Genomic DNA, 14,578 nt, shown 5'->3' on the forward strand with positions numbered 1-14,578 from the left:
GTGCCCATCCACGCAGGATAAGAGTCAGGTATGCCTCAAAGCTGGAAAGTATTTGGTGCCCAGAGCAAGGAGTCCTGATTTCTGGTCAGGGATGCAGAGGGCATTTCTGAGGCTGGAGGTATTTACAGTGAGTCCGGTAGGAGAAGCAGGATGTTGAAAGGTGAAGGTGCAAGAGGCACTCTAGAAGGCCAGCACAGGAGGGACACAGGACCAGAGGTGTGGATGTGTCGGGTGTGGGGGCTGACGGCTGCAGCTCGGTGGGAGGGGCTGGGCAGAGGGTGACCTGGTGGAGGGGTGCCTTGCATTTTGAGTGGTCAGCGGAAAGCACCACATTGGGCAGTGGATGATGGGCAGTTCCTGATGCCTGACAGGCACAGAAGAGGGAGGGCACCTGTATTTGGGGTGCAGTGAGAAGCTGCTTGGCTGGAGTAGTGGGGGGCAAAGACTTTAGGACAGGGAAAGGGGAAGATAGCATATGAAAGGGGGGGGGACAGGGCACAGGGTGCCCAGTGTGGAAGGAGGACCAGGCTAGTCTGCCCTGGGTGGAACTTAGCCCCTCAGGAGGGACACTCTCCCCCTGACGTCCCTTCCTGGTGCCCACTCCCCTCCCCATCCCTAGCCTAGCCTTCTTTATGGTGTGTGGGAGGAGACTGGGAAACTCTAGCCACCTCCTTCTTCATGGTCCCACAGGCCAGGCCCAGTGGACCCTAAATTGGTGCCTCTTCCAGATGAGAGGGGCCTGGGTGGTGGAATGTGCAAAGGCAGTTTTCCCTGGATTCTAAGTATCCTGAAACCTTAAGCCAAGTACGCATCCCCAGTTGACCTTGTCCCCTCCCCAGCCTCTTGCCGGGGACAGGTGGCTCCATTTCTCAGGAGGTCCAGCTCTGGACAGGGGTAAGGGATTTTTTCGAGCTTGCCCTAGCCCCCCATGGCTGATGTTCAGTGACCCCTGGGGTTAGGAAGTTCTTCGCTTTTCTTACCCCGATTTCTCCTGCTGTAGTGTTGGCCCTTTTCAGGACTCAGGAAGCTAGTGTTTTTTTCGCTGGGATCAGTTTTCCAGAACTCCACTTTGGTGCCCCTCCCCTGCCCAGCTCCGCCTGCTCCGCCTCCAGTTTCTCAGAGGCCAGTGTATTCCACGTAGCAAGTGGTGCTCCACTCTGGCCTCTTTCTGGGGAGCCAGGTAGACTTTGTTCTGGCCCTGGCCTTCTCCCTGCCCTTGCTTGTTACCTTGCCCAAGACCACCCAGCCACCCAAACTTCACATCACCTGGAGGACCTGGGCTTATCTAGCCAGGCCCAGGGTGAGACCAGCCAGCCCAGTGGGCCTCCTTCCAGTCAGCAGCTCCAGACTTTGGCCATTGTCTTACATAAACCTGCCCTCCACAGGGTCCTGGGGCCTAGCCTGCCTGCTAACTCCTTGTAGCTGCTGCTACCCAAGGTCCATGTCAACCTTTTTTGGTCCCCTGCCATGTCATTGATGGGTAGAGGTTTGGGTCTGGAAGGACTTAGGGTCATCTAATCCAGCCCCCTCATTTTCCACATGGGAAAATGTCAATGAGTCAAATCCATGTGTCCCAACTCCCAGGCCTTGTGCTGCACTGCAGTGCTCATGGGCACTTGTCCTCTTCAGAGGAGAACTTTTTATTGTGGCTATTCGTCTAGGTACAGTTCCCTCTGAACTGAATTTTATCAGCATCTTAAAATGGGCAGCAACCTCCAAGCTCATGTGATCTAACTTCTCAGTAGAGGAAATTGCCTCTATAACATTCAGATCAAGAGGCCAGTCACCCTTTGCTTAAATACTCCTAGTGAGTGATGGGAGCCTCATGACGTGCCATGCAGCTTGCTCCATTGGTGGCCAGATCCAATGGCTACAAGGTAGACCTTATAATGAGCTGAATATCTTTATTTGAGATCACACCGGCCCCTCCCCAACGATTCCTTGATTGTCTTTCCAGAACCCCTATCCTAGCATTCCCATATTTAAAGATGGTGATATTATAACTGGAGAAACTGAGTCAAGGCAGGGCTACTGCCAGTAGGAACAGGAGCCAAGTAGTTTAAGTCCCTCTGCAGTGTTCTGTTTCTGTGATGCTGAGAGACATGTTCACTTCGAGTTATGGTTTAGTCCACATGGTGCAGTGGAGAGAATGTGGGCTTTGGAATCAGATGCAGTGGAGTTTAAACCCCATTTGTCTTTTATGGGCTGTGTGGTCCTGATCTTATTGCTTAGCCTCTCTGAACCTCAGTTTCTTCCTTTGTCAAATGAGGATGATAATGAACACCTTGTCGTCTTGCTCTGACAGTTCCGTAGGTAATGTGCAAAGGCCCCTGACATTCCCGTGCAGGGCAGCAAGTACTTGCTTAACTCAGCTATTAACTCAGGTGTTAGTGGTTGGAGGGAGGGGCTGAGGGCTTGGGGAAAGCCTGCCCTTCTTTGCTTCACAATATGCCACCTGCTGACATCTTACTCTGCCCTCTCTCTCCAGCACTTCAGTGGGGAGTTTCCCATCTGGGGAGAGCAGTGACCAAGGCCCACGCACACCCACCCAGCCTCTGTTGGATTCTGGCCTCCGCTCTGGCAGCCTGGGGCAGCCCAGCCCTTCAGCTCAGCGAAGCTACCAGAGCTCTTCTCCTCTCCCGACTGTGGGCAGCAACTACAGCAGCCCCGACTACTCTCTCCAGCAGTTCAACTCGTCTCCAGAAAGTCAGGCCCGGCCTCAGTTCACTGTAGCCGGCGTCCACACGGTGCCTGAGAGCCCGCAGGCACGCCACAGAACAGTGGGCACCAATACTCCCCCTAGTCCTGGCTTTGGCCGGCGTGCCACCAACCCAAGCATGGCTGCCCCTGGCAGCCCCAGTTTGAGCCGACAGGTGATGGGTCCCCATGGGAATGTAGGAACTGTTTTCCATGGTAACACAGTCTCTAGCCCCCAGAGCAGTGCAGCGACCACTCCGGGGAGCCCTAGCCTGGGCCGGCACTTAGCAGGAACCCCCCAGGCCTCAGGCTTCCATGTCAATGTGGCATCCACTCCTGGGAGCCCGAGCCTGGGCCGGCACCCTGGAGCCCACCAAGGCAACCTGGCCTCCAATCTCCACGGCAATGCAATAGCCAGTCCTGGAAGCCCCAGCCTGGGTCGTCACCTGGGAGGGTCTGGATCTGTGGTTCCTGGCAGCCCTAGCTTGGACCGACATGTGGCCTATGGTGGCTACTCCACTCCAGATGACCGGAGACCCACATTGTCCCGGCAGAGCAGTGCCTCTGGCTACCAGGCTCCCTCCACACCCTCCTTCCCTGTCTCCCCTGCCTTCTACCCTGGCCTGAGCAGCCCTGCTACCTCCCCCTCACCGGATTCAGCAGCCTTCCGCCAAGGAAGCCCAACACCAGCCTTGCCAGAGAAACGGAGGATGTCAGTGGGAGACCGAGCAGGCAGCCTCCCCAACTACGCCACCATCAACGGAAAGGTGTCCTCCTCACCTGTAGCCAGTGGCATGTCCAGTCCCAGTGGGGGCAGCAGTGTCTCCTTCTCCCACACTCTCCCCGACTTCTCCAAGTACTCCATGCCAGGTGGGCCTCTCCTCCTCTTCCATTCCCACCCTCCTGCTGACAAAGTCCGAGAGTCAGGGTATCTGCCCTGGTCTCTCTTCTGATGTAAGTTTGGGTAAACCACTGACCTCTGAGCCTCAGTTTCCTTATCTATATGATGGGACTTTCACGTGTCCTCAAGGTGAAATATGCTATGAGGAGACAGTGATGAGGGGGAAGATGCAGGTGATGATAATGAATATAATAATGATCGGGAGCTCTTGTGGTATAGTGCCTAAGACATTTGACTGCTAACTGCAAGGCTGGTGGTTCAAACCTACCAGCCACTCCTCAGAAGGAAGACTGGGCAATCTACTTCTGTAGAGATACTGCCTCGGAAATCCAAGAAGGGGTCACTATGAGTCTGATCTGACTTGATAGAAGTGAGGTTTTTTTTTTTTTTTTTTGGTTTTAGTATTATTATTGTCATCATCATCATCATCATCATCATCATCATCATAGCCACTACCGTTTGTTGAGCATATAGTATGTTCTGTAAGTACTATCTCATTTCATCTTTATGGCCAACTGATAAAGTAGGTTTTATTGCCCCATTTTACACATGAACAAACTGAATCTAGGAGAAGTTCAGGTATTTTTCAAGGGTCACACAGTTAATAAATGACAGAGCTGAGATTCCAGTCCAGGCCCATCTAAAAAAATGTTCTTAAGACATTATTGGAGTTGTCTTGATCATGCTTGCACATCTTGAGAATTACTGTGATTTAGTATCACCATGAAAATGCACCTTCCAGACCTGGACCTCTGTAACTTTGTCAGTCCACAGCACTTGGTTCCCATATTTTGATCCCCACTGCGCTCCCATCCCCTCATACTAGATTTGGCAGCCAGGTGTGATATGGGCCAAGTTGGACATTTTCATTGGAGTCTAGTTTCTACCCATCTGGCTTTTTACTGAAGCTCATGCAGCCTTGCCCAGTGAACTCTTCACTCGTCACCAGAACTTACATCTTTGTCTCCACTGAGAGAGCTCATTATCAACACATAGGTCAAGTCCTTGGCAGATCTGTAGCTTCTTGGCTAGACCTTGAACCTAACTATGTGCATGGTAGCGTTGGGCCCTGGGACATTCAAGGCAATTTGGAAAGGAGTGTGAGATGGGCCCCAGCTGCCCAGATTCTCACTGTGTCACTCCCAGGTCCTGCCCTAAAGCCTGCCAAGCTGGGACACCTACAGTGGCCCTGCATACCCCTGCTTCCTGTCACCCACCAGGGACATCTCGTTCCCAGCTCTTTTCCTTGGAGGATACAGAACTTCTGGTCGTTGAACACTTCCTGTTTCCCACCATCTTCCCTGCTTAAAATAGCCACTGGAATCAACACAGGAAGGCACATGGGACTGTAGCTGCCTCTGACAGCTCATTAAACAACCGCGGGGTTTCAGAGCAGAGAGAGAGAGAGCATGCAGCAGTTGCAGGGCCCAGCAGCTTAGCCCAGAGGCCGTCTGCAGTGCACAGCTGCCAGGAAAGGAAGCTGCTCTGCCCCTCACAGTCCTTGACCTCCAGAGATACAAATCCCAGAAGCCTAAACCTAGCACTTCAAACCCTTTGCCATCAAGTCAATCTTGGCTCATAGTAACCATAAAGGACAAATTAGAAGTGCCCCATTGGGCTCCCAAGGCTGTAATCTTTATAGAAGCAGGCCACCACATCTTTCTCCTTCAGAGAGGCTGGTGGGTTTGAACTGCTGACTTTCAATTAGCAGCTGAGTGCTTAACCATTGTACCACCAGAGCGCCTTCCCAGAAGTCCAGCAGAGCATAAATTCTAATTTGAAATTGACAAAGTACTGGAGACACCACCTGCATGTCCAGATCTCCCATAACTCTACAGCAACTTTCTTTATCAGTAGTTTCCTCTGCTCCCATCTCTCCCTGAAGAGGTTGTTGTTGTTAAGTGCTGTCGAGTCAGACCCGACTCATAGTGACCCCTCCAAGGCGGTATCACTACAGAAGTAGATTGCCCAACCTTCCTTCCGAGGAGTGGCTTCTGGTTAGAAGTCAAGTGCCTTAGGCACTACGCTACCAGAAAGGAGAGGAGAAAACGTGGACTTGGAATATTTCTTTTCCCCTCTGCTTACTTTTCCTCCCATGCTCCTTTTTGTTTGGTTTGGTGCCAGAAGATGAAGGAAGAGGTTGAGGAGTGAGGGCTATATATCCTCATACTTGGACAGGAAGATTTAGTAGGGCCAGCCCTGAACTGGCTATTGGGGTTTTCTTATGTAGGAAGGTCTTACTAGAGCTTTTCTATTAGCCATCTGTGTGACTTGGGAAAGTCACTTCCTCTCTCTGATCCTCACTTTCCTCATTTTTAAAATTAGGTGATTGGAGTAGATGCTCTCCAAGCTTCCTTCCAGAACCTAATGTTCTAGGAAAGCATCTGTGATCTGTGAAGGGTCTGGGGAGAGGCGTCTGCCAGAGAAGAGAGGCACATGGCACACAGTGGATGACCTCTAAATTCTAGCTCAACCTTTTAATTCTTTGTCCTAGAAGGGAGGGCTTTTTCTTTCTTTGCCTACGTGATACAGAGCGTGGGCTTTTCAGGTGGGTGATGAGGAGGAGCTTGGGGGAGAATGTGTCAGAAGTGCATCTTTGGAAGTCTGGGTGATGCTTCTTTCTGCATCCTCAAGGTTGTTATTATGCTTTTGGGAAGTTAAGTTTATGAAGAAAGGGACTAGGAAGTAGAGGGTCTTAGCTTATGGGAAAGAAGCTGGAGAGAGTCAGAATTTTCTAGGGAAAGGTGAAGATGGGATGAAGGAAAGGTGGTCAGTTGGCTCACCAAGAGTGCTATGCCAGGCCTTTCTATAGGAGACTAGCTCAGTGATCCAAAATGGTGGAGACCCCTCCTGCCTGGAGACAGGAAATGGATGAGAAGGCACTCTGAGTCCTTCTTGCTATGCTCTGAGGATGTTTGAGGAGACTAACTTTCCTTTCCTCTCTTTCTCTTTTAGACAACAGCCCTGAGACACGGGCAAAAGTAAAGTTTGTCCAGGACACTTCCAAGTATTGGTACAAGCCTGAGATCTCAAGAGAGCAGGGTGAGTGCTGGGCTACAATGGGTCCGGTAGACCATCAGTGGACATAGCTGGCTGCTGCCTAGGCCTGTGTCTTCCCTGGGCAAGGAGCATGAGTCAGAAAAGACCCTCATTCCTCCGTGTAGTAGGTGGTGGCCACAGAGAGGGGACTGGGGAAAGGTTAGACAATGAGCAACACGGTAGGGATAGCAGAGCCAGTGATTATAGACAGTTCTTTGAGAGGTCCTTAAAAGCAGCAAAGCCTTGGTTTTTCTGGGAAATGCAAAATCTGGAAGTGTTACTTTTTCAACCTCATAAAACAGGAAATGTTTGCATTTTATAGATGAAGCAAAGTTGAGATGTGGAGATGGAGATGAAGCCTACATCAGGCTCCCAAGGAAAGTCTGGGCAGGTGTAGGACAAGTGTCGCATCATGGCCCCTGGGTCAAATGGAGACTGTGGCTGTTTCTGTAATGGAGTTTGATCAGAGCACAACCACACCCATTCATTTATGCATTGTCAGTGACTCCTTTCGTGCTACAGTGGTAGATTTGAGAAGTTGCAAAAGAGACTGCATTACCCACAATTCCTAAAATATTTACTGTCTGGCCCTTCACAGAAGGTGTCTGCTGACCTCTAGTGCAGGACTCTTACCCATTGCCATTGAGTTGAATCCAACTCATAGTGACCCCATGTGTGTCAGAATAGACCTGGACTCCATAGGGGTTCAGTAGCTAATTTTTTTGAAGCAGATTTCCAGGCTTTTTTTCCAAGATGCTTCTGGGTGGACTCAAACTGCCAACCTTTTGGTTAGTAGCTAAGCCCATTAACTGTTTGTGTCACCCAAGGACTCTAGGAGGGCCTTTGTTGTTGTTGTGGCCTTTAGGAGTGTTTAAATGCTAACATTGAAGAAGTCACTTTGCCTAAGAATGAATGGGGTCCAGTAGGCCCAGTGAGACTTTAGGAAAGCCAGTATCACCAACTTCTTTCTCCTCTCTTTCTTTAACCCTTCCCAATCCAGCCATTGCACTCCTTAAGGACCAGGAGCCAGGGGCCTTCATCATCCGTGACAGCCACTCCTTCCGAGGAGCATATGGGCTGGCCATGAAAGTGTCCTCTCCCCCTCCAACCATCATGCAGCAGAATAAAAAAGGTAACATCATGTCCAAGAACAGGGGCCTCAGGCCTAGGTGATCTGTACAGTCTCTTCAAACCCGAGATCCTGAAAGGAGCCAGAGGGCTGGGCAGGTCTCTGATTCTCATAAGAGTTGATCCCTGCGACATCAAACTTGTCAGAAGAGCAAGTCTTGGGCTTGGTGATGGTTGGGGTCAGAGAATGGGAAGCAGGATTATTGGGACTCTGTGGTTATGTTTCCATGAGGAGTGAGATAGGAGCTGTGGTCTTTTCATTCCAGAGAGTTCTTGCCACATTTTCTCCAGGATCCTATCTCTTATCTTAGCCCTGCACATTGGGGATGTTTTGAAGCATTCTTGGGAAGTAGTGGGAGGATGCCTTGAGAAATGATTGATTTTTATTTCTTTCTCTTCATCCCAGGAGATATGACCCATGAGCTGGTGAGGCATTTCCTGATAGAGACCGGTCCCAGAGGAGTCAAACTCAAGGGATGCCCCAATGAGCCAAACTTTGGTGAGCTGTCCCCCTGCCTCTGTCTCCAGAGGCTAGCCCCAAAGGCTCAGGCCTATCCAGGGTTCCTCCAGGACTTTGACCCCAAGTTCCTCCTACTGTCGGCTCTACCCAGTCCCCCTTGTAAAATGAACAGTGGCTTCCTTTCCTCTGCATTGCGGCTCCTAACCTCTATGGAATTCCATTCCGTATTTGCCCCACTCAGCTGAGACTTATTATCATTTTAACTTGGATGATGTTATAGTTGAGTAACAACTGTAATAGCAGCTGCTTTTACGTACCACTTCATGAAAATGACCATCTTGGTGCCTGATATTATTTCTGATCTTCACAGCAACCCTTCCTGGTGGGTGTGTCACTGTCCCCAGCAAACTAAGGTTCATGAAAGTTAGACTTATCCAAAAACACATAGAGAATAAATGATTGTTTTAGGATTCAATTCCACAGTTCTCTGGCCTCAGAGCCCCTGATACTTCCTCTTCTTCTTCTTTTTTTTTTAACTTTTTGTTGTGATTTGGGTGAACTTTTATGAAGCAGATTCGTTTTATGTTCAACAGTTCACACATCTTGTTTTGGGACACTGATTACAGTCTCCATAGCATAACAGCTCTCCTCCCACTTCCTCACTGTGGCTACCCTTTCCCTGTGTCCTTCTTTCTTATGCATTCCTGCTTCCCTACCTTTCTCCCTGTGCAAAATCTACCCTCCAGGCTCCTGATATTCCTATTGCACTGTTCTGAGAAGGGCCACAACAGCTGGAGGGAGTTAGGTTAAAGAAATGTTAGCAGGAACTTCCTATAAAGGAAAATGGTTAGATACCTTTGTGATTGCTAGAGTGAGCCCATTAGAATCTTCACCCCTGGACCTTGCTTAAGAAAAACAAAAAGGAGATGGATTTTCAGCTTTGTTGGTAGATGAGGGCAAGTAGTGGAGAAGCTGAAGGTTATATGGAGGGTTGTTTCCTGCTACACTTGACGCACTCCTGTTGTGCTGTTTCTCCCGCTCTGCAGGATCTCTGTCTGCCCTGGTCTATCAGCACTCCATCATCCCATTGGCTCTGCCCTGTAAGCTGGTCATTCCAAACCGAGGTAAGAATCTCAGACTCCTTGCTCACCATGTGGCCCTTGAACTGGCCTCCTTCCATGTCTCAGCCATGCCAGCCACTTGGAACATGGGCCAGGCTTGTAGGGTCATTTAGCTAATCTGAGGAAACTCAAAACCACTGTCCTTCTTTTTCCTAATAAAGAAGAAGGAAACGTAACTCCAGAAACGTACATCATTGACTTGCCACATTGTTCTGGAAATTTCTCTGGAAGCTTTGAGAAGTTTATACTGAATCCTCAGAATAAGCCTCATCCTAGACGAACATTAGCAGAAGAGACAGTCATGGGATGACCATGCATGGAAGATGAGATGGGTAGTGGCAGGTGTTACGATAGAGAGAAAGGGGAGTGGAAGGCCGATTTAGGTTACGGGACATCCAGATGTTCAAGAGTTAGTCGGAATGAAGAGGAAAGAGTACGCTTGAGGGATCTTCTGGAACAATAGGTGACTGGGCTGGGCATGGCATGTGAAAGGACAGGTGGGGCTCAGAGGTCCCCGGAATTTCTAGTTTAGGCTGACTGAAGGGAGATTGAGTTGTGGGGAGGAGTAAGTCCTCTTTAATCTGACTAGAACTCAAGAGTATCACCACATACGGGACAAAAATGTGAGTGAGTCACTGGGCTGGGGAAGGAGATTTTAGCTTATTTCATAGAGCTATTCTCTGAACAGCCTGGGGAATGATGGATAGACTCCTCAAGCTCTTCACAACACAGGCTTCTATCACCTAGTCCCCAGGTAGACCAGGTCCACATGAGGATACTAGAGGCTGGCCCTGAACTTGAGGTGTAGGAACTGGGAACTGGCATAGCTCTTCCTTACTCTGTTCAGTAGTAGAGCATTCAGACGCTCTCCTGGGCTCTGGCCCTGGGACTCCCTCCCAGTCTCTCTTGAAGCTTCTTGCTCACACATATACCCTCCAGTGTTATTTGACAGTTTCAATTCATCCAATCTAATTCATTGAATTCTTACTAATAATTGACCAATGTTAGTAACTTAAAAGTTCAAATACATCCACCTTGAATAGCACTGTTAACCACACAACTTAAACACTCATTAAATGATTTTTCTACTAATATACCATGGTAGTTTTAACAATGATAAAATGGTTTGATATTTAAATTGTATGAACCAGTGGTTCTCAAAGTGTCGTCCCCAGACCAGCAGGATCTTCTGGGAATTGTTAGAAACACATATTCTCAGGCCCCACCTAATGAGAAACTCTGGGAGTGGGACTTAGCAGTCCACATTTTCACAAACCCTGCACTGGAGGTCTGAAAAACACTGGTATGAGCAACACTCAGTTCTTAAGACTATGAAGTTATAGTTGGGCTGCATTCATGTTTAGTGAATCATGTCATTCACTGATCTCCACAATCAATGCCAAACAACATCTTCTTTGACAGCTTGCTTTACTCCAGCTGCTGAGCTTAACACTGTTCATGGAGTATCTGCAAAACCCAATGACATGGGGCTATTGTCATCATATCCGTTTTATAGATACTCAGAGAGGGCTGGGGTGAGGGTTTGAATCCAGTTCTGTTGGACTCCAGACCACTAACCAGTGTGCTGAATACTTAGAGTTACCATTGAACATTCGTACTGAACAATCACGGTGCCAATGGCCAGGCCCTGTTATGAAAAGCAGTATCTGTTGAAGAAAGTATTTGCAGAGCTACCTGGAGTTTTTTGCATTGCTCTTCTTGGGCCTAGCCCAGCTTGTGCTTCTAACCAGCTCTAGAGTTTTAATTACCAGTGAATTCTTGTCTCAGACCCCACAGATGAATCGAAAGATAGCTCGGCCTCTGCCAACTCCACCACTGACCTGCTGAAGCAAGGGGCAGGTAAGTGACCACTGGGGCCTGGATCCCTGCCCAGGCCTTTCCTGCTTCTTGCCCTGTTCCTCCTGCAGGTGCAGGCTGGAAGTCTCTCCCAGACCCAAATTCCTTTGAGCAGACCACATTTCTACACGCAGTGGCTTGGCTCAAGGCTGGCCTGAAATTCACTACTATCTTCTCTCTGAAGAGTGAACCTGAGGCATTGTCTCCACCCACTCCAGCCCCCATGACTCCTTGGGTGGGTTTTTTCCAGCCTGCAATGTGCTGTTCGTCAACTCGGTGGACATGGAGTCACTCACTGGGCCACAGGCCATCTCCAAAGCCACTTCTGAGACACTGGCTGCTGACCCCACACCAGCTGCCACCATTGTTCACTTCAAGGTCTCCGCCCAGGGCATCACACTGACTGACAACCAGAGAAAGTAAGAATCTTCTACCTGCTTCTGTTTTGGGCTCTTCTTATCATCCATCCATCTATCGAACCACACATTTACCTCTCACTTACCAATTAATTCATATCATCATTAATTCATCAATTAATTCATCTCTATCTACCATTCATATGCCTCCAATCCACCTCAATCTACTCATTTCTTAACATAAACCAAAAAAAAAAAAAAAAACACCAAACGCACTGCCATCAAGTCAGATCTGATTCATAGCGAGCTCCTTGGATTTCCAAGGCAATATCACTACAGAAGTAGATTGCCCAACCTTCCTTCTGAGGAGTGGCTGGTGGGTTTGAACCTCCAGTCTTCTGGTTAGCTGTCAAATGCCTTAGGCACTATGCCACCAGAGCTCCTACATCCCTTAACATATCCATCCATATATTCATGTGTCCATCCTCTTGTCCAGCTACTTATTGATTGATCCATCCATCCCTGTATCCATCCATCTCCATCTATCCATCCCTCCCATTTCCCCCTCCATCCATCAAGCCATCTCCCCATCCTTCTATCCTTCAACAAATTGGGCATACTGCTATAAACACAACTGATAAAAGTCCCTTCCTTCTAGGGCCTTGCACTCCATCTCCCTATTCTTTGGTAATCTATGGGCCAAAGGCTCAATACTGTTCTTAACATCAGGCTCTCTCCTAACAGTGTCCTTTAGTCTTTCCCTTCCCCGTCCAGGGTCCCTCCATTCCTTATTCTTCAGTGCCAGTTTCTTCCTTCCTTCCTGGTCCCTAGCATTGCGGAGATGATTCCGTGTCAAATTTGTCTCTGTGCATTGCTTAAATCTCCATTGTCATACACTGACAAGGTGGTTGTGGAGAATCAAAGAAGGGAAAGGCTATGTCAACCCGTGTCCACTACAGATGGTGGAAAGGTGGCCTGACTTGCAGGTAGAAGGTAGGGGAAGTGGTCACTTGGTCACTCATTCTCTGTCTGATGTCTATGCCACAGGCTCTTCTTCAGACGACACTATCCTCTCAACACTGTCACCTTCTGTGCTCTGGATCCACAGGAAAGAAAGTAAGTCTCTGCAGATACCTTCCTTCCACCCAGCGCTCTAACATTTAAAGCGTGCGTGTGCGCATGTGCGTGTATTTGCTTCAACTTGGAGCTCTGCCTGTGTTTGTGGGAGTGTGAGTCATGTGCTTGGCATCCTTTTGAGTCTTTCCCTTCACCAATATGGAAATCCTCCCTAAGGCTGGAATGCCACTCTCACCCCCCTCCGCCATGCCCCTGACACCTGAATCCGCTGCTCTCCACAGTGGGGACAGCATCTTGGGAGGCAGGCTATAATGTCCTTTCTCTTTGAGTGTTCCATGTCTATTCACATGGAGGTTCCTAACCCCATGGAATGGGGACTCCTCTGCCTTCCCCCAGGTGGTCTAGGTGTGGATGGGCTTGAAAGAGAAAGGACATGATTTTCTCTCTGCCATCTTTCTCTCTACAGGTGGATGAAAACGGAGGGAGGTGCCCCTGCAAAGTAAGTGTGGCTCTGTCTCTTCTCCTCAGTGGGCCCATCTCTGTGCTCCTTGGGGAAGGGTTGCAGGGGCTGCATTTAGAGCCCAGAACCAGGGGGCAGGGCAGCAAGGGAACTAACTCAATTTTGGAGAAAAGTTTGCCCTCTCAGCCAGGTCTTTCCCTTTCTCCTGCCTCAAGGCCGAAGCCCCCCATTTTGCTTATATCTCCATGCTTCCCTCGTCCAGGATCAGAGGTATCGGGGGTCTGAAATAGGATACAAAAAGCTGAGACTTTCATGGAGTTACAGCAGTAGGATGGGGGTTGGTTAAATTTATCTTTCCCCTAAATCTTGGCTTCTTGATCTTACTCTTTAAGCGGGCTTCTGTGAATCTTGTGGTGGGTCTAAGCCTCATCACTGAACATGAGAGCCCAGAAGGCCTGAATTCTGGGGATGGCTTTGGAACATTTTGGCTGCTTCATCCATCTGCTCAGCCTATCCTCAGGGCCTCTGAGGCACTCAGCTCTGGGAGGATTCAGAGACTGTCTGGGACACTGGCTCTGCCCTCAGCAAGCCTCATGTTGGCACAGCAGTAAGATCTGAACAGCACAAAGATGCTTCAGTGGTTTTCAAACTGTTCCAAGGAACTCTGGGATTCTGCAGAGGGGTTCAGGGGCTTCCCATACTTTTGATTTGGATTTCACTTAAAAAAAAATATATATACACACACACACACACACACACACACACACACACACATATACAATTTAAACTATTTTGAAAGCAGAATTATAAGTAACACACACTGAAGTACTTCCCATATCAAAGATATTTTTAATATTTTTACCTTTTAACCTTTGCTGCCAGGGAGGCTTGTTGTTTAAATCTCAGGCTGAAACTTTTTTCACTTTCTCTGTTGACCTGAAGAGAATCTCCAGCTTGTCACTGAGCTGTTGGGACGAAAACAAAAAAAAAATCTTGTTACTATTTGCAGTTATTTATCCGTGTGAATCAGAGTTTTGTGAATATTACAAGACCAAAACAAAGTCTAGGAATAACCTGGTTGCTGACATTGACCCAAGCCTGTCACCATGATGTGTAATTAACATCACTATGTCCAGCTCATTAGAACAGGCCCACTTCCCCCACTGATTGACTTTGTAACATACAAATTTTGAATGGATATAGTTATACTATAAAATACATTTATCTTTTTATATTTATACTTCATATAAGATTACTTTACAGAAAGAACACTTTCACTGTTTTTTTAAAAAAAAATTGGAAACCACTATTGTATTGTATTGTATGTTGTTACCCTCCCGAAAGGGACCGGGTCTCCGGGAGCTAGGTAAGCATGGGCGGGCTTGTGCTTAGTCGCCGGGAGCGAGGTAAGCACGGGCAGGCTTGTGCTTAGTCCCCAGGAGCGAGGTAAGCATGGGCGGGCTTGTGCTTACTCACTGATCT

At 48.6% G+C, this 14,578-nt stretch overlaps 1 protein-coding gene across 1 annotated transcript in view; it reads left to right on the plus strand.

Annotated features, from left to right (window-relative positions):
* TNS1 (tensin 1) overlaps positions 1 to 14,578 on the plus strand; it is a 270,893-nt gene that overhangs the window by 250,433 nt on the left and 5,882 nt on the right. The window contains exons 27-35 of the mRNA XM_007959717.1: positions 2,489 to 3,567; positions 6,554 to 6,640; positions 7,638 to 7,769; positions 8,172 to 8,264; positions 9,272 to 9,349; positions 11,135 to 11,206; positions 11,454 to 11,622; positions 12,607 to 12,675; positions 13,103 to 13,135. Of these exons, the coding sequence (XP_007957908.1) occupies positions 2,489 to 3,567; positions 6,554 to 6,640; positions 7,638 to 7,769; positions 8,172 to 8,264; positions 9,272 to 9,349; positions 11,135 to 11,206; positions 11,454 to 11,622; positions 12,607 to 12,675; positions 13,103 to 13,135 (1,812 nt within the window). The remainder of the gene's footprint in view (positions 1 to 2,488; positions 3,568 to 6,553; positions 6,641 to 7,637; positions 7,770 to 8,171; positions 8,265 to 9,271; positions 9,350 to 11,134; positions 11,207 to 11,453; positions 11,623 to 12,606; positions 12,676 to 13,102; positions 13,136 to 14,578) is intronic.

This window comes from Orycteropus afer, unplaced genomic scaffold, assembly GCF_000298275.1.
Source record: "Orycteropus afer afer isolate SDZICR_OR568_19922 unplaced genomic scaffold, OryAfe1.0 scaffold00002, whole genome shotgun sequence".
NCBI classification, from domain to species: Eukaryota; Metazoa; Chordata; class Mammalia; order Tubulidentata; family Orycteropodidae; genus Orycteropus; species Orycteropus afer.